This window comes from Gadus macrocephalus, chromosome 18 (assembly GCF_031168955.1).
Source record: "Gadus macrocephalus chromosome 18, ASM3116895v1".
NCBI classification, from domain to species: domain Eukaryota; kingdom Metazoa; phylum Chordata; class Actinopteri; order Gadiformes; family Gadidae; genus Gadus; species Gadus macrocephalus.
Window position 1 is genome coordinate 56,631 of NC_082399.1, and position 25,870 is coordinate 82,500.

General features: G+C 41.0%; 2 protein-coding genes and 1 long non-coding RNA gene across 6 annotated transcripts in view; 2 read left to right on the forward strand and 1 right to left on the reverse strand.

Moving 5' to 3' along the window:
• The first annotated feature begins 1,136 nt into the window (after window positions 1-1,136).
• dcun1d3 (defective in cullin neddylation 1 domain containing 3) lies at window positions 1,137-10,176 on the forward strand. 4 transcript variants are annotated; one of them, XM_060037773.1, is made up of 5 exons: window positions 1,137-1,725; window positions 3,104-3,176; window positions 3,463-4,071; window positions 7,885-8,954; window positions 9,321-10,176. In XM_060037773.1, exons 3-4 carry the CDS (start codon window positions 3,626-3,628, stop codon window positions 8,390-8,392), a joined length of 954 nt encoding a protein of 317 aa, XP_059893756.1. In that variant the 5' UTR covers window positions 1,137-1,725; window positions 3,104-3,176; window positions 3,463-3,625; the 3' UTR covers window positions 8,393-8,954; window positions 9,321-10,176. The 4 variants fall into 4 exon arrangements, with proteins under 4 accessions (XP_059893756.1, XP_059893757.1, XP_059893755.1 ...); XM_060037774.1 differs by having other exon boundaries at window positions 3,523-4,071; XM_060037772.1 differs by having other exon boundaries at window positions 1,138-1,725; window positions 3,101-3,176.
• Window positions 8,664-9,374, reverse strand: LOC132447087 (uncharacterized). Its single transcript, XR_009523029.1, has 3 exons — window positions 9,248-9,374; window positions 8,979-9,168; window positions 8,664-8,875 (listed from the first exon to the last, which is right to left on the reverse strand). It is a non-coding gene; the product is annotated as an uncharacterized LOC132447087 (long non-coding RNA).
• A 136-nt stretch (window positions 10,177-10,312) lies between the features above and the next one.
• The window catches only part of LOC132447084 (katanin-interacting protein), a 39,438-nt gene continuing 23,880 nt past the window's right edge, over window positions 10,313-25,870 (forward strand). The window contains exons 1-9 of the mRNA XM_060037770.1: window positions 10,313-10,522; window positions 11,019-11,160; window positions 18,650-18,738; window positions 19,078-19,256; window positions 19,534-19,658; window positions 19,983-20,084; window positions 21,024-21,110; window positions 21,281-21,527; window positions 21,987-22,070. Of these exons, the coding sequence (XP_059893753.1) occupies window positions 11,149-11,160; window positions 18,650-18,738; window positions 19,078-19,256; window positions 19,534-19,658; window positions 19,983-20,084; window positions 21,024-21,110; window positions 21,281-21,527; window positions 21,987-22,070 (925 nt within the window). The 5' untranslated portion in view covers window positions 10,313-10,522; window positions 11,019-11,148. The remainder of the gene's footprint in view (window positions 10,523-11,018; window positions 11,161-18,649; window positions 18,739-19,077; window positions 19,257-19,533; window positions 19,659-19,982; window positions 20,085-21,023; window positions 21,111-21,280; window positions 21,528-21,986; window positions 22,071-25,870) is intronic.

A 25,870-nucleotide genomic window follows, 5' to 3' on the forward strand; every position in this document is an offset into this window, starting at 1 on the left:
TTACACACTTGATTACATTGCTACTTTATTCCAGTCACCAATTTATGCATTGCTACCTGTTATCAGAGACTAGAAACTACCTGTTATCAGAGACTAATTCCACATCAGGGTCATAGTACACAACCCCTTAGTGTGACCCCGTCCATTTCAAGACATTATGATGTGTAGTTTCAACTTAAAAGCAGAGGAAGTATGAGACTTATAAAACATGATTTGGGATAACATATAATAGGAAACACCCTGTTATCTGAGACTAATTCCACATCAGAGTTGTATGACCAGCTAAGTTTCACATAGTTGTGACATCAAATTATAACTACTTCTGTTATGCATGACTATAAAAGCAATAGTTATTCCTGTTTGATTTCCCATTTTCCTTTTGGCCCTATTTCTCCAGCAAGTGGGCTTCATTGCTGTTCACCTTGTTTAAATATTATATAACCATCCATATTTAGCTTTAAATTGAAAGTTATTCTTTTCTCTTTGTAGGATCCAAGTGGATGAGAATTATTCGGTCTTGCAATATGAATCCTAATTTTGATAAGTAAGACCAAGTTAAAGAGTGTGACGGCAATGGAGGCCACACTGAAGTCCACAAAACTGAAATTGCTTTAAAAGTCATGCATAACAGAAGTAGTTATAATTAGATTTTGCAACTAGAATTTTTAGTAAAATATAGAAATGTTGTTCACCAGAAATCTTTACATTGAGGGGGCCTTTTTATTTGAAACTACAAATCAGAACGTCATAAAACTTACTGGGGTCGTGTACTTATTACCCTGAGGTATAATTAGTCTCTGATAACAGGGCGTTTCTTTTTAAATTGAATCCAAAATCATAAGAAATATGTCTCATATTTGAGTTTTTGGAGGGCTTTTAATGTGAAACCAGAATGTCTTGAAACTTACTGGGTCACACTATGGGGTCGTGAACACCCTGCAGGGAAATTAGTGTGAAAATATTGCCTAAGCTTACATTTGTCAATTAGTTAGGCTTTTATTTGAAAGTACACGTCACAAAGTCTTTACTTTGATAGTATTTGCTTTGACTGTCTTTTGACAGTTTGACTGTATTTTGGTATCTACCGAAAAATGTTTTTTTTAAACCAGTTCTGAGACGCTATTACCGTAATGGCTAGTATATATACGTACAGCAAAAAACTGGGTCGGTTGGCTTTACTGTCGTTCTCGAAGTGTCGTCTGGCTTGACCGCAGTAAAAAAAAGAGGCTTTAGTTAAATTGTATTATTTAAATTTTGGGAACAACCAACCCCTAACATCCCGCCCTGTCGAATCCCCAACATTTGGTCAGAGTGTGTCAGGGTTAGTTAGTTGGGGTAAGTTAGTGTGAATAAACAGACCCTGGTCGTCCATGTGATGAGGAGGAGGAAGTGATGCACATTAATGTTCACTCAGAGGAAACTGACGCTCTTCTGCTCAGAACCAGATCTCCCGTTTCAAACTTTGCCCAGAAAAAGATCTGAACCCAAAAGGATCAACAGTCACCAAAGAACGATTGATCAACCGTCACCAAAGAACGAAGGCTTTCCCCAAAGTGGAGCAAAGTGTTTATTGTGATGAAGTCGGTAGCCGGGCGCTAGCTGCAAGCTAGCTGACCAGTACGAGCTGGTTCCAGCGGACTGGTTCCACTGGTCGGTCGGCCTGTAAACCACTGGGTTGGATCGCGGTTCTGTGATGCGACTGTAAACCAGCATCACGTCGTCCAGGTGAGTTGTGTCTCCGTGGTGTTTCTTTACTTACTCCAAGAAGCTAACCAGCCGAGCTAGCTATGGCGACGCCACAGGGCCAGTCCCTTTCTATAGCTTCTGTATAGCTTCTTTATAGCTTCTATATAGCTTATATCTAGATTCTTTATTTATAATATATAGCGTCTTTATATATTATATATAGCTCTCTATATGGTTCCTATATAGCTTTCTACTTGGCTCTCTGTATAGCTTATATTAGCTATCAACATATCTGTAAAGCTATCTATATAGCTATATATATAGCTCGATACCTATTTAGATGGTTATTTATCTATATATATATAGTTATATAACTAGCTATATATAGAGCTGTCTATATAGCTAGCTATATAAATAGCTCTCTATATAACTAGCTATTTAGAGAGCTGTCTATATAGCTAGCTATATAGATAGCTCTCTATATAACTAGCTATTTAGAGAGCTGTCTATATAGACATCTCTCTCTATATAACTAGCCATGTAGAGAGCTGTCTATATAGTTTGCTCTATAGAGAGCTATATTGTGTCACATCTGTTGAAACGTCATTTAAAATCATGGATGATCCAGATACCTTCTTGGGACATTCGTGTTTATCAATTTGAGTTTTTATTGTGTTTATTCCTTGCAAAGCTAGCTGACTCCATCCTTGTTGTTGAACCCTGACTGTTAAAGTCCTGTTTCTACGGGGCTTACATGTTCGACATCAGCTTCATTCCATCGAGGACCACTTTGGAAATAAGTGGTTTAAGTAATGCCTTTAAGTGCTATCTGGGATTATTGTATATGTGATACTCCTTGGAGATGTTTGTAGTTACAATTCCTATGCAATGTTCGTTTTCGTTAACAGTATTGTATCTCTAGTGGGAGATGGAAGCATAATTGAACTTTGTACGTTAACTCAGAGGTGTCCAAACGGTTAAAAAGTAGACTCGTCTTTCAGTTTTGATCCAGCAGTCACGAGTAATGTGTCTGAACATGCACTGACTTTTATGACGGGGAGGGTTCACAGTTATTAAAGTACTTGTCTCTTTATAGTTATTGAAATTGATATTGGATAAAAAGTACTTAAAACCGACGGTTTTTGATGCATTTTGAAGGGAGAAAGGCAACCATTGGTTTACTTTGTTGTTATACATGGATTATACAGTTCATAATGTTTACGTTCTTAGTACACAATACACCTCCATGATAACCCCTGTAAACACTTTCTAAGGTGTGCGAAAACTGTGATTTGAAAAGCCTAAACCACTTGTGGATCTCAAATTAGTTAGTTGACAAAAATCGGAGTGCAGATTTGGGAGAGAGCTGCTAACATGTTGTGCTTATGATGACAAGATAATGTGCAACTTTCAGCAGATGTCAAGGTCAGCACAATGCATCAGGATAAGATGACCCGTCCCTTCAGAGTGGCCTGCCTTGTCTGAGGACGGTGAGTCACAAGCCACATGAGCATCTTCCCTAAAATATTCAATTATGTGAATGATATGTTGGATATTAATTAAAAATATGATTGCATTAGCTAATTATCCTATTTGCTAACATAGGCAGCCCAGAGCAGAGGAAAAATGTGTTGTAAATCCTATCTGGGGACTGAGTCACATGACACTACCCTCTTAGATGTATTCGCTTGGTCGAAAATGGTTCTGTTAACCATCTAAAGTTGTGTATTAAGAGGTCCTACAGACGTCTTGACTCTCGTAGTTTATTTACACTAGGCTTGCTGACCACCACTACCCCATCACCAGTACTAAAGCGGCCCTCTTGCTGCCCTCCAGGGATCACCAATCGCTCTGCCCCAGGGCTATGTGGAGACATCTCGCCTGGCCAGAGCAGAGGCGTCCAGGGGTTGCAGACGGCGCCTGACGCAGAGTGGGAGACATGGGCCAGTGTGTCACCAAGTGCAAGAACCCGACCTCCTCCCTGGGCAGCAAGAGCGGAGACAAGGAGGGCGGCTCCAAAGCTCACCACAAGAAGAGCAGCAGCAGCTGCGGCGGCGGGCACAAGGAGGAGACCAGCGCCTTGTGCAGCAAAGGCTCCGGCGAGCTGTCCAATGGCACAAAGGCCCCGGACGTGTCCCTGGAGACAGCCGTGGTCCCGTCGGTGACCCGGGACCCTCACCGGGAGGAGCCGGCGGCGGACCGAGACGGCCTCTCGCTGGCGCGCATCGAGCAGCTCTTCTGCGGCTACAAGGACCAGCAGGACGACGCCATCCTGGAGGAGGGCATGGAGCGCTTCTGCAACGACCTGCGCGTGGACCCCGCCGAGTTCCGCGTCCTCGTCATCGCCTGGAAGTTCCAGGCGGCCACCATGTGCAAGTTTACAAGGTGAGGTTAGGTGTAAGCGAGTCAGAAGCTGTGGTGGAGTCACTCTGTGCGACTCCTCTGCGCTCGCTGTGCCGTGGTCCGAGCGCCAGAATGGCCAGAGGGGGCGGGGCTTCTGTTACTGATATTGATCTTGGAGGGTAAATGCTGCACTGGGTGTTTAATCACCTCTGGCCAAATGATGCAACGGCCTACATGGCGAAGGAAGGAAGCCCTCCATATTCAGCCACTCTTTCCAACTAGGAGGCCCATAGGACATGGATCTGTAGGCTCTGAAACTGCAGTGAGGGCTCGCTGAATAGAGTTGTCTGTTGGCTTGCTCCCCTGTCCCCTCCTCCCCCTCCCTCTCCCTCCCTCCCTCCCTCTCGCCTGGGATCTTTAACTCAGCACTTTTCCATCCAACAATTGGAAACAACAGCCGTCCCCCCAGTCAGAAAAATGTTTCATTGTTGTTTGATGCTTGCTTACTCAAGCTGTTTGCACCGACAGCCTGCACTGTTGTTGTGGTTCAGCTGCCAAAATTGCCAGGAGAATGGGAAAGGCCAAAGATCTGTGAAGAGTTTCAGTCTGACTTGAGAGGTTATGACATAATTATCCCAGATCAGTCACTAAGGTTTCACTTCTCCACTTGGACACGATGATGTACTCCAGTTCTGAATCGTAACAAGGCCCATTTCAAGGCTCACAATGGGGTTGAGTTGGGATCAAGGTCACCAACTCCATGGTACTGACTCAGCACATGGTGTTGAGGGAGTAGGAAGGTCACCCAGCATCCACTCAGAGTGAAGCCTGACCAATGGCTTTGAAGAGCTGAAGAAGGCCCGGTAATGTTGCAATGGTTTAGTTTAGTTTATTTGTTTATAGTTCTATGGGCAATCCCCTTTGATTAACTGTACAGTAAAAGGAGAAGCTTTAGCCTATTTGGCTAATTTCCAGCTTTAGTCAGTAAAATACATAAGAATAAAATACATTACATTTATAATTACAGCAGGCCAAAGCAGAAGGGGAAAAAGACAAGCAAACATATTTCACACAATTGGAGCAAAAACAAACAAACACAGATGATGGGAGAGACGTCAAGGCAGTTCAAGCAAAAAAAACTATACACCGGAGACGAGGGAAAATAAGCCACAGAGGTCACATTGAAAGCACATACAAGACCCCACGCATGCAGGTAGCAGAGATGGAGCGGCGGCAACAATGACTGTCACATCAAGCAGATGCATCGCCTCTGACCAGGACTCGAGAGGGCTTTCACTAGGAGCACTGTGGCCCCTAACTGAAAACTTTAGGGGCGCAACCAGAAATTTTAGGGGGACACACCGTAAATCAACATGCCATCCAAATATTCACATTTCTACAAATGTTCACTGTATTACTAATAAATATATTGATAATAGATGCAGAAACAATGTGCTGTTCCACGGTTTCACGGGAGTGCGCCCGCTTGTCGCCCTTGACAGGACGCTGCGCCTCGTCTCCCCGCTCGCCTCTCCATCGCCGCCCTTTATGGCACCTGAAGCAGAGCCCTGCACGTGTTCGGGTACCCGCACAATTTGGATAAGACGGGTGAAAAATGATGTACTATGTCGGACATGGGTGCGGGTCGGGTCTGCACCTGAACAGCGCAGGTCGGTCGCGGGTTTTGCGAATGTGAGCGAGACTTCTCTGGTGCTGGATATGTTATTCAGGAGTGGTGGAGCCAACTAAAACGGTCAACAGTGGATGATGTGCTTTTTTGCACAGCAATCTAATAGCACCACGCCAAACACCACATAGTTTATTCCCCGGTGTTCCATCTAATGTGTCTAATTTTCCTTCGGGTGCGGCTCGGGCGTCGATATCACTTTATAGCGGGTCTGGTCGGGTGCGGAATGCGATTCGCCCGTTGCAGGTTGTGCATTTCTAATATATTACATGCAATATATATTAAAATCGGCTATGCTAAACTTTACCCTGTTGCACACTTTCTTAATGTGTGCTTTAAAAGAAAGATGAGAATCATTAATAATGCCCAGATACTTAAATTGTTGCACAATACAACTATTTGGACCTGTTTCTGCTAGGAGTGGGAATCTCTTGGCACCTCACGATTCGATTCCGATTATGAGGTCAACGAAGCGATTATCGATGCATCTTGATGCAACAATTTTTTTTATGTACATTTCTATGCATGATTTTCAAAAATATATATATCTGGGTTTGCTACTCAGAGTTTACTAATCACTTCCTACTTTTGTGATGATCATTAAAGACATCAACAGATGAATTAACTTATCTAATATTTCATAAGAGAGAAAGCTTTTGTCACAAATGTGACTTTGTATGAACAATGCAATAATCAATGCAGCTTGCATTATAACACAATATGGAAGCATGCAAAAAATCGGTTTCAGTTTTATTTTCTTTCTAATCTTTCTTTTCTATGTCATTAAAGGAAAAGCTGCTCTTGAATTAGAAGGAGTTCTTGTGTCTGGCTGTGAGTTTGCCGGCATTCTATGCGTAGGCTGTATCGCAATTGTGTCAAGACAAATCAGATTGGCCAATACACACTGAAGATAAATTCAATGATTTTAAAATTATGGCATGTTGTTCGGTACGTATCTCGGTTTTGAAGTCACGGTGCGGTACAGGAAGGTACGGTTCATAGTTGAGGGGAAAACTTTAAAAACTGCTTGTTTGTCAACAATGGAGAATGGCCATAGATCAGCAGCAATGAAAACACCAATAAACTTGGTTACGGCATTTGTATTTCTGAATTCCAAGACGGGGGTCGTTGAAATAGTGTCGTGAGCTGGGTTAGCACAGCTCGTTCTTTTATTTAAAGCAACGGTGCTAGAAACACCTGGATGGTGCCTTTTCAAATGCGTGTGCATGTTAAAGTGCTGTACGTAGACACGGTGAGCCCTCTCCATAGCCGAAGGGCCTGTCGGAGTCCCTCTCCGTAGCTTAGGTGCGCATCCAATATTTTTTAACTCTCCGTCAGCGCCATGGACCTATTGGTCGACGCAACGGAGACAGCAAGGGCTGTGATTGGTCATCTCTCCTCCGGTTTTAGTTTTCACCTTAATTACTTTACACATTGTTGACTTTGCACCTTAAGGACCAATAAAACACCAAATAAGATTTGAAAAGCTTTGGAAGTTTATTTACAACACTGCTTCCATGGTTTGTATTCAACATCCCGACGGAGAGCTGCTGAGTGGTCTCCGTAGTTACGGAGTCGGATTATGGAGTCGGAGTAGTATAGGAGTAGTATAGGAGTAGTATAGGAGTAGTATAGGAGTAGTATAGGAGTAGTATACTTTGGCTAAATGGTCCAGGGGGAACTCCGACTTCAAGTTAAAATTCCGCATCGCAAAACAAGCCTTTACATTCGCCATATTAACGCTATGTACGCCACATTTATGCACCGCGCTCCACCTCTGTAACCATCCTGAAGTCCCTGTACCGTGACGGTTCGGTACCAATACGTGTATCGTTAGGGTTAGAGTTACCCTAACCATAACCCTAGTTTCAATGAGGGAGCTTCTGGAGACTCTTGGCTCTCATTGGCTTCTCGGAGAACCAGCCTGACCTCTGGTCCAGGTCATGGTATCCCTGACCGTTGACCTCTGGTCTGTTCACCACAGACCCTAACCATGACCCTTGACCTCTGGTCCGGGTCATGGTCTAACCCTGACCCTTGACCTCAGGTCCGGTCACCACAGACCCTGACCTCTGGCCTGTTCACCAGACGCTGACCCTTGACCCTGACCCTAACCCTGACCCGCTCAGCATCTCTCTGACGTCTGCTTTGTCCCCTCCGGCCTCCAGGAAGGAGTTTGTGGACGGCTGCAAGGCCATCCAGGCGGACAGCCTGGAGGGCATCTGCTCCCGCTTCCCCTGCATGCTGCTGGAGGCGAGGGGGGAGGAGAGCTTCAAGGACCTGTACCGCTTCACCTTCCAGTTCGGCCTGGACGCCGAGGACGGCCAGCGCTCGCTGCAGCGCGACATCGCCATCGCCCTGTGGCGGCTGGTGTTCACGCAGGACACGCCCAGCATCCTGGAGCGCTGGCTGGACTTCCTGGTGGAGAACCCTTCGGGCGTGCGGGGCATCTCGCGGGACACATGGAACATGTTCCTCAACTTCACGCAGGCCGTCGGGTCCGACCTGAGCAACTACAGCGAGGACGAAGCCTGGCCCAGCCTCTTCGACACCTTCGTGGAGTGGGAGACGGAGAGCCGCCGGAGGGAGGGGCAGCAGGGCGGCTGGGGGGGGGGTGAGACCAAGAGCTCGACAGAGGGGGGCGGCGGCGGCTCCCAGACATGGGGAGGGCACTGACGGGGATCTGTCAATCATTGGATGAATATATTACACTTATGGCTATTCATTTCTCCACGGGATTCCCGTTGTAACCTTATTTGTTTTGGGTTATTGAAAGGGCTTTATGAACGGTTATATTTTGAGCAATTCTATTAACTTATTTGACCTTTTTTTGATTTAATTTTCTTTTCATGTGTTTTTAGTAATTGGGACCTGAGGTGCATTTTAATCATAACTAATTCATCCATTACAATAATAATAAACACAGATATGAGCAACGCAGGAAACAAAACATGCAGAAGGCAAGCCTTTCATTAGCAGCTGGGCTCTTTGAACTGATGACTGGTTATTAAGGGCCAAGCAAGGGTCAAGAAGGGACAGTGGATACTCTCCGCCGTTACAATACGCTTTCACATCAAGACTTTATCCTCCGGGGGTCAGGGTCGGTTAAAGGAGGTCACCAACCTTATTGTAACATTGACAGAAGGCACTAGGTAGTACCTAGTGCTACCTAGTGCTACCTAGTAGGTACTACCTGGTACCTAGTGCCTAGTGCTACCTGGCAGGTGCTACCTAGCGGGTGCTACCTGGTACCTAGTGCTACCTAGTGCTACCTAGTAGGTACTACCTGGTACCTAGTGCCTAGTGCTACCTGGCGGGTGCTACCTAGCGGGTGCTACCTGGTACCTAGTGCTACCTAGTAGGTACTACCTGGTACCTAGTGCCTAGTGCTACCTGGCAGGTGCTACCTAGCGGGTGCTACCTGGTACCTAGTGCTACCTAGTAGGTACTACCTGGTACCTAGTGCCTAGTGCTACCTGGCGGGTGCTACCTAGCGGGTGCTACCTGGTACCTAGTGCTACCTAGTGCTACCTAGTAGGTACTACCTGGTACCTAGTGCCTAGTGCTACCTGGCGGGTGCTACCCGGCGGGTGCTACCTAGCAGGTCGCGGTCTGCTTGCACTACCGAGGCATAAACTAATGTTCCACATTTCATCATGAGAAAATTATTTTTAGGATGATGTCATTTGCACGTTTTAGTCATTGATTAAGGATTTTGCCCTAGAGAATTTATTTTAAAACGCCCCAACCTCGTCCCCCAATCTGTATCAGTGAATGCTGCGGACGTTTAGTGCTGAGAAAGGCAGTGTCCCAGCCGTGACTAAAGCCATGTACCGGTTCCACCTCTGAAGCATACCTTTTGATGCTCACTGATTGCCAGGTTGCGGAAAAGGTGTACTATTATTAAAACGTGCAGGAATTCTGGCTTTATTTTCATGAGCTGCCTTATTTTATTTCTTGGAACATCAGAACAATTCATGCTAGGTTTGTAATTTCTTGAAATAGGAATCTTGCAGCAGGGTTAGGTAAGGATAAGGACATTTGGGTCAACCTCCCCTTTGACCTCATCTTGGATTTTCTTGTAGCATCTTCAACTGCTAGCTAGTATTGTGGCACTTGAGCAATGCGTTGACTCGTCAGTGTTGGTTGTAATAAATTAATGCACCAAAACGAATGGCCTGATAAGTCCTCGTATATGTAATGCTTTGCAAAGAGTGATGTCAGCTGAACTCTAAAGTATAAACTGTATAAACTTAAACAGCCTAGGGTGTTTTGGAAGGATTGTTAACCAGGTTGTTTGACTTACCATGAGTCTAACTAGGTCCAGTATGGTAATGGATACCCATTACTTTATTACCTTACAACCACTTTACAGTGGTTTCGATTCAGACCCCTTTGTCCTTTTTATATCAAATGCATTGGTTTATAATGAATAAAACAGTGTTCAACTTTTAAAAGCGGACCATGGAATTTCTGCTGTCTTTGCATGTCGCACCCAAACTGAAGACCTGTGACTCTTGCCTCCTTAATATTATCGCTTAATACCTCTAAAGCATTATGGTTAGATGAACCCTGCCTCTCTAAAGCATTTCTCTCCGTTGTAGATCAGCTGTTGTTTGGGTTGTGAGCTGAGCAGGGGGCGTGTCAGGAGCAAGGGGCGTGTCTGGTCCGGCTTCGGCTCGCTATTGGCAGATGGCTTGCCTGGTAACCAACCAACGCTAACAACAACACGGTGCAAATTAAATTACATTCTCCAGAACGACACGAAAATAACGAATAATAATAAAAAAAAATACTTCGCATAATGTAAGTATTGTGGGAGTTGGTCATCCAGTCTAGTTGTCAAACTTTTACTGTATTCCACAATTACTTTATCTGCCAGAGTTCATTATAGCTCTCGTTAGCACGTTAGCTTACTTGCCTGCCTAGATGCTATTGAACTAGCCTTCGGTGTTAGATGATTATTAAATGATGGCAGGTTCACATTATGTAACAGCTGTAGGTGCGATTATTTATGTGCATTTTCTACATCATTTGGGTCAATTAAAACGAAAGGGCAATGGTCTATCTTAGCCCTCCCCAAAAATTGAATTAATTGATGGATCTGACGACCTCAACATTTGTATAATTGAGAGATAAAAATGAAGTTAAAAATTGATACCCTTTTAAACGTTTCATTATTAGATTTATGAGGGAGTAAAAGCTCATACGTGTCTTCAAATGATGGAAGATGCCATGGGCTGCGTTATATAACAAATCACTTCTCCTAAGATAGATAGATGAATACTTTATTGATCCCCAGGGGGAAATGGTCAGGAATAATGACCGACACTGAAGAACGGTAAGCATCATCCATCCCTAACACAACCCTGAAGAACGGTGGCTCACTCTGGGTGATGGGTCCCTGAACATCATCTAACCCCAACCCTACTATGGATAGCGAGGTAGGCCGGCAATGTTTTTCTAAATACATTTTGTGTTACGTTTGAAAATGCAAGTGGGCAAACAGGAAATGTTTTTTACTTGGCACATTACTTTATATGAGGCATTATCAAATGATGCTTCCAATATATTTTGAATGGGTCTATTCTCTCTCCCTTCTGTATGAAGTAGTGTCCACTCTGCTCTTCTTTAAACCTTCTTCTTTTGGCTCAGGTGCTGTAGCCTTTCACACTGAGTAAGACATCTGTCATTCCCTTTGTCTTCTGCATGCCGTCCGTCATTGCTTGTGTTACAGAGAGTCCTTCTGTATTACAGACATGCCGATCTTTACTTGAATAATCAATGTTGCATGTAACACAATCCTGGCTGAACACATTATGGCCAAGACTTCCCCTGTTCACTGATGGCTGCTGTGTATGCGGTTACATGGTTGATTAATAGCATCCATCCAGCACAATACATGAGAGTAAGGAAACCAAAGCACTACACATCTGCTGGACCTTCTCATACGGAGCCTGCAAAGCCTCAAGCCTCTTATGGGGCCGTCTAGAGCCTCGTATGAGACCGCCTAAAGCCTCATATCGATACTGCCTAAAGCCTCTTATCGAGACCGCCTAGAGCCTCTTATGAGACCGCCTAAAGCCTCTTATCGAGACCGCCTAGAGCCTCTTATGGGACCGCCTAGAGCCTCGTATCGAGACCGCCTAGAGCCTCTTATGAGACCGCCTGCCCTAGAGCCTCGTATCGAGACCGCCTAAAGCCTCATATCGAGACCGCCTAGTGCCTCTTATGAGACCGCCTAGAGCCTCTTATGAGACCACCTAAAGCCTCTTATGAGACCGTCTAGAGCCTCTTATGGCGCATTTCCACTGCAGGGTGCGGAACGGATCGGATCGCAAAGGTGCGGGTCGGATCGCGTTTCCACCGCCAAAAGTGGGCGTGACCCGGACTTTGCCGTACCCGTTCCGACCCCATTCTAGGGACTCCTCCGTTGCGGTACCCAAAACGAGACCAGACGCCTGAAAGGGTACCCTGGAATTCTAGCTACTCCCCCCCTCCGTTGATTGGTCGACAGAATCGTCACTTCCGGGTGACGTGGGGATAAAAACAAACAAACAGTAGCCTCGAGGTATTATTCTTTACAATTAACATGTCGCGTAAAAAGCTTGCTTGGGCGAACAAGGAGGTGGAGACGTTCGTCTGCATTCTTGGGGAGGAAGACGTTGTTTACGATGTTTACGTAGCTGCCGCGGCGATCGACATCCGGCCTACCACCAAGTGTACTGTCGGCAGTGGAAACGCGACCTCGGAACTGAGCTGGGCTATACCGCCCCCTCCCTACCACACCTTTGCGATCCGATCCGTTCCGCACCCTGCAGTGGAAACGCGGCATTATCGATACTGCCTAAAGCCTCTTATCGAGACCGCCTAAAGCCTCTTATGAGACCGCCTAGAGCCTCATATCGAGACCGCCTAGAGCCTCATATCGAGACCGCCTAGAGCCTCTTATCAGACCGCCTAAAGCCTCTTATGAGACCGCCTAGAGCCTCTTATGAGACCGCCTAAAGCCTCTTATGAGACCGCCTAGAGCAGGGATGCCAGGGTGAAATTGGTCTGGGGGCCAGATTTTTTTCAAGTGAGACCTCAGGGGGCCGGATTACACTTTCAGACTGAAAAGGCCTGAAAAGGCCAAACACTGACTCAACACATGGATAGGTAGGCTATTTTAAATTATGCTTGAAGGCCTAGACATCAAAAATAAATTGCATTGGCCCCAACATAGCCTCACAATGAGGCCTACAATTACATGGCCTAAAGCAGGAGACAGCTATGGAAGCATATATGTAGCAAAATTCAAATGGCAATGCAATTTGCAATTTGCAATTCAATAAGTAATTACGTTATGCAATTGACAATGCATTATGCAATTTCATAATGTAATTTGTAAATACGTTATTCAAAGTGTATTTTAATATGCAAAGTGACAATGCAATCCTCAATTACATTTGCAAAAGTTATAACAATAAAAATACAATAACATTTTGTCAAATTCTTTGAGTTCCTTTATTCAAATTGAAAAGCTATAGCGTCCCCGTGATTGCAATCCACTTCGCTACGCACCAGCATTAAGTTAGTTTAATATTCAACATTCATTTAACATTCAAAATACAAACCTATAATGCGCTTCAACCATTTTAGTGAATGATGTCTAACAAACTGCGCAACATACTGATTAATGTCCCTCATGTGCCACAAGGCTTATTTTTCCAAAAAAAAAAATTCATTGATTTTTTACTTCTTTTTTTTTTAAACTTATTATGCTCCTTGACCTTTTGACCTCAAGATGTCAAACCAACTGTATAATACAGACAATAATAACCCCCATGTGCCACAAGGCTTGTTTTTCAAATATATCATTTCAGCATTTTTTTACAATTAATATAACATTTATAAATAAACGTATTATGCTCCTTGACCTTTTGACCTCAAGATATCAAACCAACTGTATAACACAGATAATAATAACCCCCATGTGCCACAAGGCTTATTTTTCAAATATATCATTTCGGCAATTTTTCACAAATAAAATAAATAAATAAACGTATTATGCTTCTTGACCTTTTGACCTCAAGATATAAACCCAACTGTATAACACAGATAATAATAACCCCCATGTACCACAAGGCTTATTTTTCAAATATATAATTTCTGCAATTTTTCACAAATAAAATAAATAAACAAACTTATTATGCTCCTTGACCTTTTGACCTGAAGATATCAAACCAACTGGATAACACAGATAATAATAACCCCCATGTGCCACAAGGCTTATTTTTCAAATATATCATTTAAGCCATTTTCTACAATTAAAATAAATAAACGTATTATGCTCCTTGACCTTTTGACCACAAGATATAAAACCAACTGTATAACACAGATAATAATAACCCCCATTTGCCACAAGGCTTATTTTTCAAAAATATAATTTTGGCACTTTTTCACAAATAAAATAAATAAATAAACGTATTATGCTCCTTGACCTTTTGACCTCAAGATGTCAAACCAACTGTATAACACGGATAATAATAACCCCCCTGTGCCACAAGGCTTGTTTTTCAAATATATCATTTTCTACAATTAATATAAAATAAATAAATAAACGTATTATGCTCCTTGACCTTTTGACCTCAAGATGTCAAACCAACTGTATAACACAGATAATAATAACCCCCCTGTGCCACAAGGCTTGTTTTTCAAATATATCATTTTAGCAATTTTCTACAATTAATATAAAATAAATAAATAAACGTATTATGCTCCTTGACCTTTTGACCTCAAGATGTCAAACCAACTGTATAACACAGATAATAATAACCCCCATTTGCCACAAGGCTTATTTTTCAAAAATATCATTTGGGCACTTTTTCACAAATAAAATAAATAAATAAACGTATTATGCTCCTTGACCTTTTGACCTCAAGATATCATACCAACTGTATAAGACAGATAATAATAACCCCCCTGTGCCACAAGGCTTGTTTTTCAAATATATCATTTTAGCAATTTTCTACAATTAATATAAAATAAATAAATAAACGTATTATGCTCCTTGACCTTTTGACCTCAAGATGTCAAACCAACTGTATAACACAGATAATAATAACCCCCATTTGCCACAAGGCTTATTTTTCAAAAATATCATTTGGGCACTTTTTCACAAATAAAATAAATTAATAAACGTATTATGCTCCTTGACCTTTTGACCTCAAGATATCATACCAACTGTATAACACAGATAATAATAACCCCCCTGTGCCACAAGGCTTGTTTTTCAAATATATAATTTTAGCAATTTTCTACAATTAATATAAAATAAATAAATAAAAGTATTATGCTCCTTGACCTTTTGACCTCAAGATGTCAAACCAACTGTATAACACAGATAATAATAACCCCCATTTGCCACAAGGCTTATTTTTCAAAAATATCATTTTGGCACTTTTTCACAAATAAAATAAATAAATAAACGTATTATGCTCCTTGACCTTTTGACCTCAAGATGTCAAACCAACTGTATAACACAGATAATAATAACCCCCATTTGCCACAAGGCTTATTTTTCAAAAATATCATTTGGGCACTTTTTCACAAATAAAATAAATAAATAAACGTATTATGCTCCTTGACCTTTTGACCTCAAGATGTCAAACCAACTGTATAACACAGATAATAATAACCCCCATTTGCCACAAGGCTTATTTTTCAAAAATATCATTTGGGCACTTTTTCACAAATAAAATAAATTAATAAACGTATTATGCTCCTTGACCTTTTGACCTCAAGATATCATACCAACTGTATAACACAGATAATAATAACCCCCCTGTGCCACAAGGCTTGTTTTTCAAATATATAATTTTAGCAATTTTCTACAATTAATATAAAATAAATAAATAAACGTCAAAAGGTCAAGGAGCATAATACGTTTATTTATTTATTTTATTTGTGAAAAATTGCCGAAATTATATATTTGAAAAACAAGCCTTGTGGCACATGGGGGTTATTATTATCTGTGTTATACAGTTGGTTTGATATCTTGAGGTCAAAAGGTCACGGAGCATAATACGTTTATTTATTTATTTTATTTGTGAAAAATTGCCGAAATGATATATTTGAAAAACAAGCCTTGTGGCACATGGGGGTTATTATTATCTGTGTTATACAGTTGGTTTGATATCTTGAGGTCAAAAGGTCACGGAGCATAATACGTTTATTTATTTATTTTATTTGTGAAAAATTGCCGAAATGATATATTTGAAAAACAAGGCTTGTGGCACATGGGGGTTATTATTATCTGTGTTATACAGTTGGTTTGATATCTTGAGGTCAAAAGGTCACGGAGCATAATACGTTTATTTATTTATTTTATTTGTGAAAAATTGCCGAAATGATATATTTGAAAAACAAGCCTTGTGGCACATGGGGGTTATTATTATCTGTGTTATACAGTTGGTTTGATATCTTGAGGTCAAAAGGTCAAGGAGCATAATACGTTTATTTATTTATTTTATTTGTGAAAAATTGCCGAAATGATATATTTGAAAAACAAGCCTTGTGGCACATGGGGGTTATTATTATCTGTGTTATACAGTTGGTTTGATATCTTGAGGTCAAAAGGTCACGGAGCATAATACGTTTATTTATTTATTTTATTTGTGAAAAATTGCCGAAATGATATATTTGAAAAACAAGCCTTGTGGCACATGGGGGTTATTATTATCTGTGTTATACAGTTGGTTTGATATCTTGAGGTCAAAAGGTCAAGGAGCATAATACGTTTATTTATAAATGTTATATTAATTGTAAAAAAATGCTGAAATTATATATTTGAAAACCAAGCCTTGTGGCACATGGGGGTTATTATTGTCTGTATTATACAGTTGGTTTGACATCTTGAGGTCAAAAGGTCAAGGAGCATAATACGTTTAAAAAAAAAAGAAGTAAAAAATCGATGAAAATATATATTTGAAAAATAAGCCTTGTGGCACATGAGGGACATTAATCCGTATGTTGCACAGTTTATTTGACATCATTCACTCAAATGGTTGAAGCGCATTATAGGTTTGTATTTTGAATGTTAAATGAATGTTGAATATTAAACTAACTTAATGCTGGTTCGCTACGCTCCGTGTGTTGCGATATTCAAATGACATTTCAATCCGCAAAACGGAATCCAAAACGGAATCCAAAGAGGAAATCCAAAGAGGAATCCAAAGAGGAATCCAAAAAGTCAATATGCAAAGTGGCAAACGTATCAGCCACCAGCGGGAACTACGTCAGTTTCTATTGTGTCAGACTGTTTTATGTGTGGGGGGAGGGAGTTCCAGTCAGAGCCTGGGTGCAGAACAGCTGAATGACCGGGCACCCATTCGTAATGAGTCGTGATGTGGGGATACAGTTGTCCAGCAGAGGTTGACCGGAGGGAGCGGGAGGGAGTGTATTCTTGGAGGAGGTCCCAGAGGTAACTGGGGGCTAGGTTCTGGAGAGCTTTGTAGGTGAGGAGTGGGTGGAGACGGTGGGTCTCCCGACCCTAAGTTTCGCACCCAGTGCCTGTAGCACTTTGGAAATCTTTGTGTTTACCACACTGGCGTCAAAACGTACCCGTGAGGATAAGTCGTCTATCCTATCTCCCAGAACACGCACTCTATCTACTGCATCTGTGTCTTCAACACGATTGTTCTCCACATCATCGGCCAAACTTCGGAGCGTATCAATAATCTCCATTGGTGACCATGGACCTGACACATACGAACTAGAAGTGAACAAGGAAATTACGAGCAAGTGACGTAGTTCCCGCCCAGACGCTGATTGGCTGATACGTTTGCCACTTTGCATATTGACTTTTTGGATTCCTCTTTGGATTCTGTTTTGGATTCCGTTTTGCGGATTGAAATGTCATTTGAATATCGCAACACACGGAGCGTGGCGAAGTGGATTGCAATCACGGGGACGCTATAGCTTTTCAATTTGTATAAAGGAACTCAAAGAATTTGACAAAATGTTATTCTATTTGTATTGTTAGAACTTTTGCAAATTTAATTGAGGATTGCATTGTCACTTTGCATTTTAAAATACACTTTGAATAACGTATTTACAAATTACATTATAAAATTGCATAATGCATTGTCAAATGCATAATGTAATTCCAAATTGCATTGCCATTTGAATTTTGCTACATATATGCTTCCATAGACAGCTCCCCTCTAAACACTTAACATTTTCCGATCCATGCAAGTAGCCTACATTTATAAATGAGAAATGCAACAAAATAGACTAGGTGCCAACAAAACACATTTCCTATAAATAACACAAGTGTAAACTGTTAATTACTTTTATTTTATTTATTGAAGGCTTGCATAGGTGAACTAGGCGATCGCCTAGGGCGGCAAATGCGTTGGGGGCGACAAAAGTGTTGGGGAAGCCCCCTGGTGGCGGCCTTAATTAATGAATTAATTTTAATGAAACAAGCGTGTTTTCTAAACACGTTTCAAAATGGAATGGAGAATGGGTGATGAACAGTTATTGAATCGTAACAGACCAGCAGCAGTAACAGACCAACTGACGGATTCCAAAAAAAAATAAATATATATAATTTTTTATTTTTTTGATAAAAATTAAATATATACATATATTCTCCCCTTATCACCCGCGGGCCGGATGTGACATACAGTCGGGCCGTGTCCGGCCCGCGGGCCGTAACCCTGGCATCCCTGGCCTAGAGCCTCTTATGAGACCGCCTAAAGCCTCTTATGAGACCGCCTAGAGCCTCTTATCGATACTTCCTAGAGTGGCTTATTGAGACTGATCGAGGTGCAATGAGTCTGTTAGGTTTTGTCAGATTGTCTCTCTGTTTTCTATTCTCATCAATTATCCTTCTCATCTTAGTGTGTGTATGTGTGTGTGTTTGTAATACTGCTGTTTAATGTGAAGGAACACCAGAGGTGTCCGGGAGTGAAGCTCGGCTTTGCTGTGGAAGAGACTCTGGATGAATATTTAATTGGCCTTCAGCACAAAAACAGGTGAGGTGTGTTGCTGGTGGAGAGGTTCCGTTTCACAGGAGAGGCTCTCTACCTACATACAGCGGCTCTGTGGTCAGAAAGAAAGGGGGCTGTTGGCTACAGCTGGGTTTACATGGGTAAAGATGTTAAACATGGGTAAACATGCTTTACCTTAAGTATTCTCGTTGTATTTGTATTATTTTGTACTCCAATGTCTCCGAAGTTGAATCTTGGCAGGGATCAGGGATAGGCTGAGGGTTAGTATGTTGGTATTTTATGTGCGTTATTAACCCTCGTCATTCATTCATTCATTCATTCATTCATTCATTCATTCATTCATGACCTTCCTGGTTCTCCTAGAGTGCTCAAGCGGCTCCGGACCAAAGGCCGTGGGCAAATAGAGCTGGAGCGGCTGGAGCAGGGCTTCTCCCTCTACCTCAATGGGGCCAACGCCGGGGCCGGGGGCCACACGCCCAGGAAGCCCCCCAACCTGCCTCCGTCCGCCCCCCCCACCGCCAGGAGGGCCACTCACACTGCCGGTACGCACCCTGAACGCAGCAGCGCTCACAACAGCTGCAGTGTTCCATAAGAGACTACCCAGACCCCCACGAAGGGCTGGGGGCACACGCACTGGGCACCACAGAGCCACCCCCCCTATCTTCCAGCCGGCATGGTACGGTCTCCCATCGCTGATGGACGAGTGACTGTTACCGCGGTAACCTGCAGGATTACCTGAAGGCCTTTGGTCCTTCTGGGGTTGTGACTCTGTGTGTTTTCTCTTCTCTTGGGCCTTGTGTCTCCGGGACTCGTCTGCAGATGGTCTGAGAGGCAGTCAGGACAGCCTGGTTCTTAGCGGGCCCACGGGCCCCCAACGGAGCCAGACGGGCCCCCAACGGAGCCAGACGGCCCCTGGGAAGGTCCAGAGAAGGGAATGGGTGCAGGTAGGGCCTGCTGCTGCTGCTGCTGCTTTGCGTTACTGCATTGACTCCTGTGGATTAGTTTCATGCTTAGATATCTTTATTTACTTATTTCTCTATTTATTTTCAGATCTTCGTTTCATTTGATTTTGAAATCAAGCTTTGGTCACATGACCTGTAGGATAATGGGTGCATTGCAGTCAAGGTTGCTTGATGATTTAAATGTTTAAACGTATTCCGTATCTAAACTGCGGCGAGCCTTTGGACTCCACTGTGGGGAGGGGGGTGTGACAGGGGGTCTGACGGGGCTACAGGGGGGGTCTGACGGGGGGTCTGGGGGTCCCGCAGGCCCCAGTCAGGATCCGCACCGAGGACGGAGCCTGTGTGAGAGCCACCCCGGAGAAGCGCTACTCGGACGACTTTGAGCCTTACGGCAGCAAAGACATGGAGGTAGAAGAGCTAACCTAACCCTGTCCTCCCCCTCTGCCTGCTGGGGGGTAGAACTGCCTGTTCTCCTGCCTTTTCTCCTGCCTGTTCTCCTGCCTGTTCTCTCTGTTCTCCTGTCTGTTCTCCTGTCTGTTCTCCTGTCTGTTCTCCTGCCTGTTCTCCTGCCTGTTCTCCTGCCTGTTCTCCTGTCTGTTCTCATGCCTGTTCTCTCTGTTCTCCTGCCTGTTCTCCTCTCTGTTCTCCTGTCTGTTCTCCTCTCTGTTCTCCTGTCTGTTCTCCTCTCTGTTCTCCTGTCTGTTCTCCTCTCTGTTCTCCTGTCTGTTCTCCTCTCTGTTCTCCTGTCTGTTCTCCTGTCTGTTCTCCTCTCTGTTCTCCTGTCTGTTCTCCTCTCTGTTCTCCTCTCTGTTCTCCTGCTTGTTCTCCTGTCTGTTCTCCTGTCTGTTCTCCTCTCTGTTCTCCTGTCTGTTCTCCTGTCTGTTCTCCTCTCTGTTCTCCTGTCTGTTCTCCTCTCTGTTCTCCTGTCTGTTCTCCTGTCTGTTCTCCTCTCTGTTCTCCTGTCTGTTCTCCTCTCTGTTCTCCTGTCTGTTCTCCTGTCTGTTCTCCTGTCTGTTCTCCTCTCTGTTCTCCTGTCTGTTCTCCTCTCTGTTCTCCTGTCTGTTCTCCTCTCTGTTCTCCTCTCAGTTCTCCTGTCTGTTCTCCTCTCTGTTCTCCTGTCTGTTCTCCTCTCTGTTCTCCTGTCTGTTCTCCTCTCTGTTCTCCTGTCTGTTCTCCTGCCGGTTCTCCTGTCGGTTCTCCTCTCTGTTCTCCTGTCGGTTCTCCTGTCTGTTCTCCTGTCTGTTCTCCTGTCTTTGCCTGCTGCGGGGGGGAGGGGAGGGCTTTGTGTCAGGTGCAGCTGACTGACTCCCCGTCTCATGTCTCTCTGAACCTCTGAACTCTGATCAGAGGTCCGGTCCGCGGTCCCCCATCGCGCCCCGCGGGCCCCTGGAGGCGGACAGCGAGAAGGTGCTCCTCAGCATGGAGGAGATGAAGGTGAGAGGCTGGAGGATCTCTACTCTATAGCCACAAATCATTTGTTATATCGTTGTTGTAGGAGTATATCTAAGTATTTGAAGAAGTATTCTTATTGGCAACGTGGGAAAGGGCCTTCTTCTGATCAGCGACGTGCCTGCGACCTCTGACCTCCGACCTCTGACCTCCAGGTGCTGAGGCGGAGCCTGGAGGCCAGCGTCCGCGGCGGTAGCCGGGGCTCCGCGGGGGAGGAGTCGGAGGAGGAGTGGGTGGAGGAACAGATGGAGAGGGAGGAGAGCACAGAGAGTCTGGAGGAGCTGGGGATGGCCTCCTCCACCTCCTCCTCCGCCCACCGGCAGCCCCAGCCCCGCCTCCCCAGAGACAGGCGCTGCGCCCCGGCCGAGCTCATAGTGCTGGACTTTGGCCCGCCGCTCAAAGGTCAGTGATCTGTTGGTGGTGATGGGTCTGCTGCCCGCCTCACCAGTACTGATCTGAGGACAGGTCAGAGGGTCAGGGTTAACCCTAACCTGATGGGTTAGGGTTAGGGTCAGGGTTAACCCTAACCCTGACCCTAACCCATCAGGTTAGGGTTAACCCTGACCCTAACCCTAACCCATCAGGTCAGGGTTAACCCTGACCCTAACCCATCAGGTCAGGGTTAACCCATATGGTCAGGGTTAACCCATCAGGTTAGGGTCAGGGTTAACCCTAACCTGATGGGTTAGGGTTAGGGTTAAGTTGCCAGTTGCCCATCCCTGGGTTAGGGTTAACCCTAATCATATGTGTTAGGGTTAACCCTGAGCAGATTGGTTGGGGTTAACCCTGACTAGATTGGTTAGGGTCAGGGTTAGGGTTAGAAGGGTCAGGGTTAACACTAGAACTGGTGTTTGTTTCCAGGGCGTACGGTTGACTGCTCTCTTTCCGCCAAGAGGAGAGACAGCGTTGAGACTTCCCTCTCCACCAAGCAAAGGAACGCTCAAAGTAAGTCCGTAGCAATATCCCACAGAACAATATAATATACATACTGTATGTATGTCATATATAATATAATATACATACTGTATGCATGTCATATATAATATAATATACATACTGTATGTATGTCATATATAATATAATATACGTACTGTATGTATGTCATACATAATATACACTGTATGTATGTCATATATAATATAATATACATACTGTGTGTATGTCATATATAATATAATATACATACTGTATGTATGTCATATATAATATAATATACGTACTGTATGTATGTCATATATAATATAATATACGTACTGTATGTATGTCATATATAATATAATATACATACTGTGTGTATGTCATATATAACATAATATACATACTGTGTGTATGTCATATATAATATAATATACATACTGTATGCATGTCATATATAACATAATATACATACTGTATGTATGTCATATATAATATACATACTGTATGCATGTCATAATATAATATACATACTGTATGTATGTCCTATATAATATAATATACATACTGTATGTATGTCATATATAATATAATATACATACTGTATGCATGTCATAATATAATATACATACTGTATGTATGTCCTATATAATATACATACTGTATGTATGTCATATATAATATAATATACGTACTGTATGTATGTCATATATAATATACGTACTGTATGTATGTCATATATAATATAATATACATACTGTGTGTATGTCATATAATATAATATACATACTGTATGTATGTCATATATAATATAATATACGTACTGTATGTATGTCATATATAATATAATATACATACTTTATGTATGTCATATATAATATAAATACTGTATGCATGTCATATATAATATAATAAACATACTGTATGCATGTCATATATAAGATAATATACATACTGTGTGTATGTCATATATAATATAATATACATACTGTGTGTATGTCATATATAATATAATATACATACTGTATGCATGTCATATATAACATAATATACATACTGTATGCATGTCATATATAACATAATATACATACTGTATGTATGTCATATATAATATAATATACATACTGTATGCATGTCATAATATAATATACATACTGTATGTATGTCCTATATAATATAATATACATACTGTATGTATGTCATATATAATATAATATACATACTGTATGCATGTCATAATATAATATACATACTGTATGTATGTCCTATATAATATACATACTGTATGTATGTCATATATAATATAATATACGTACTGTATGTATGTCATATATAATATACGTACTGTATGTATGTCATATATAATATAATATACATACTGTGTGTATGTCATATATAATATAATATACATACTGTATGTATGTCATATATAATATAATATACGTACTGTATGTATGTCATATATAATATAATATACATACTTTATGTATGTCATATATAATATAAATACTGTATGCATGTCATATATAATATAATAAACATACTGTATGCATGTCATATAATATAATATACATACTGTGTGTATGTCATATATAATATAATATACATACTGTATGCATGTCATATATAACATAATATACATACTGTATGTATGTCCTATATAATATAATATACATACTGTATGTATGTCATATATAATATAATATACATACTGTATGCATGTCATAATATAATATACATACTGTATGTATGTCCTATATAATATACATACTGTATGTATGTCATATATAATATAATATACGTACTGTATGTATGTCATATATAATATACGTACTGTATGTATGTCATATATAATATAATATACATACTGTGTGTATGTCATATATAATATAATATACATACTGTATGTATGTCATATATAATATAATATACGTACTGTATGTATGTCATATATAATATAATATACATACTTTATGTATGTCATATATAATATAAATACTGTATGCATGTCATATATAATATAATAAACATACTGTATGCATGTCATATATAAGATAATATACATACTGTGTGTATGTCATATATAATATAATATACATACTGTGTGTATGTCATATATAATATAATATACATACTGTATGCATGTCATATATAACATAATATACATACTGTATGCATGTCATATATAACATAATATACATACTGTATGTATGTCATATATAATATAATATACATACTGTATGCATGTCATAATATAATATACATACTGTATGTATGTCCTATATAATATAATATACATACTGTATGTATGTCATATATAATATAATATACATACTGTATGCATGTCATAATATAATATACATACTGTATGTATGTCCTATATAATATACATACTGTATGTATGTCATATATAATATAATATACGTACTGTATGTATGTCATATATAATATACGTACTGTATGTATGTCATATATAATATAATATACATACTGTGTGTATGTCATATATAATATAATATACATACTGTATGTATGTCATATATAATATAATATACGTACTGTATGTATGTCATATATAATATAATATACATACTTTATGTATGTCATATATAATATAAATACTGTATGCATGTCATATATAATATAATAAACATACTGTATGCATGTCATATAATATAATATACATACTGTGTGTATGTCATATATAATATAATATACATACTGTGTATGTCATATATAATATAATATACATACTGTATGCATGTCATATATAACATAATATACATACTGTATGCATGTCATATATAACATAATATACATACTGTATGTATGTCATATATAATATAATATACATACTGTATGCATGTCATATATAATATAATATACGTACTGTATGTATGTCATATATAATATAATATACGTACTGTATGTATGTCATATATAATATAATATACATACTGTATGCATGTCATATATAATATAATATACATACTGTGTGTATGTCATACATAATATAATATACATACTGTATGCATGTCATATATAACATAATATACATATTGTATGTATGTCATATATAATATAATATACATACTGTATGCATGTCATATATAATATAATATACGTACTGTATGTATGTCATATATAATATAATATACATACTGTATGTATGTCATATATAATATAATATACGTACTGTATGTATGTCATATATAACATAATATACATACTGTATGTATGTCATATATAATATAATATACGTACTGTATGTATGTCATATATAATATAATATACATAGTGTATGTATGTCAGATATAATATAATATACGTACTGTATGCATGTCATATATAATATAATATACATACTGTATGCATGTCATACATAATATAATATACATACTGTATGTATGTCATATATAATATAATATACATACTCTCTCAGCACATGATCCAACCAACAGTACGTAGTCTTTCCAACTCAAAGATGTCTGCTTTGGTTTTCCTTGCGTGTTGCCCTCACTGCAGTGATCTGATTGGGGAACGTCTTTGGAGCAGGGCTAAACTAACCCGTTCCTCGTCCTCAGGGTTAGGGTTAACTAGCCCGTTCCTCGTCCTCAGGGTTAGGGTTAACTAACCCGCTCCTCGTCCTCAGGGTCAGGGTTAACTTACCCCTTCCTCGTCCTCAGGGTTAGGTTTAACTAACCCGTTCCTCGTCCTCAGGGTTAGGGTTAACTAGCCCGTTCCTCGTCCTCAGGGTTAGGGTTAACTAACCCGCTCCTCGTCCTCAGGGTCAGGGTTAACTTACCCCTTCCTCGTCCTCAGGGTTAGGG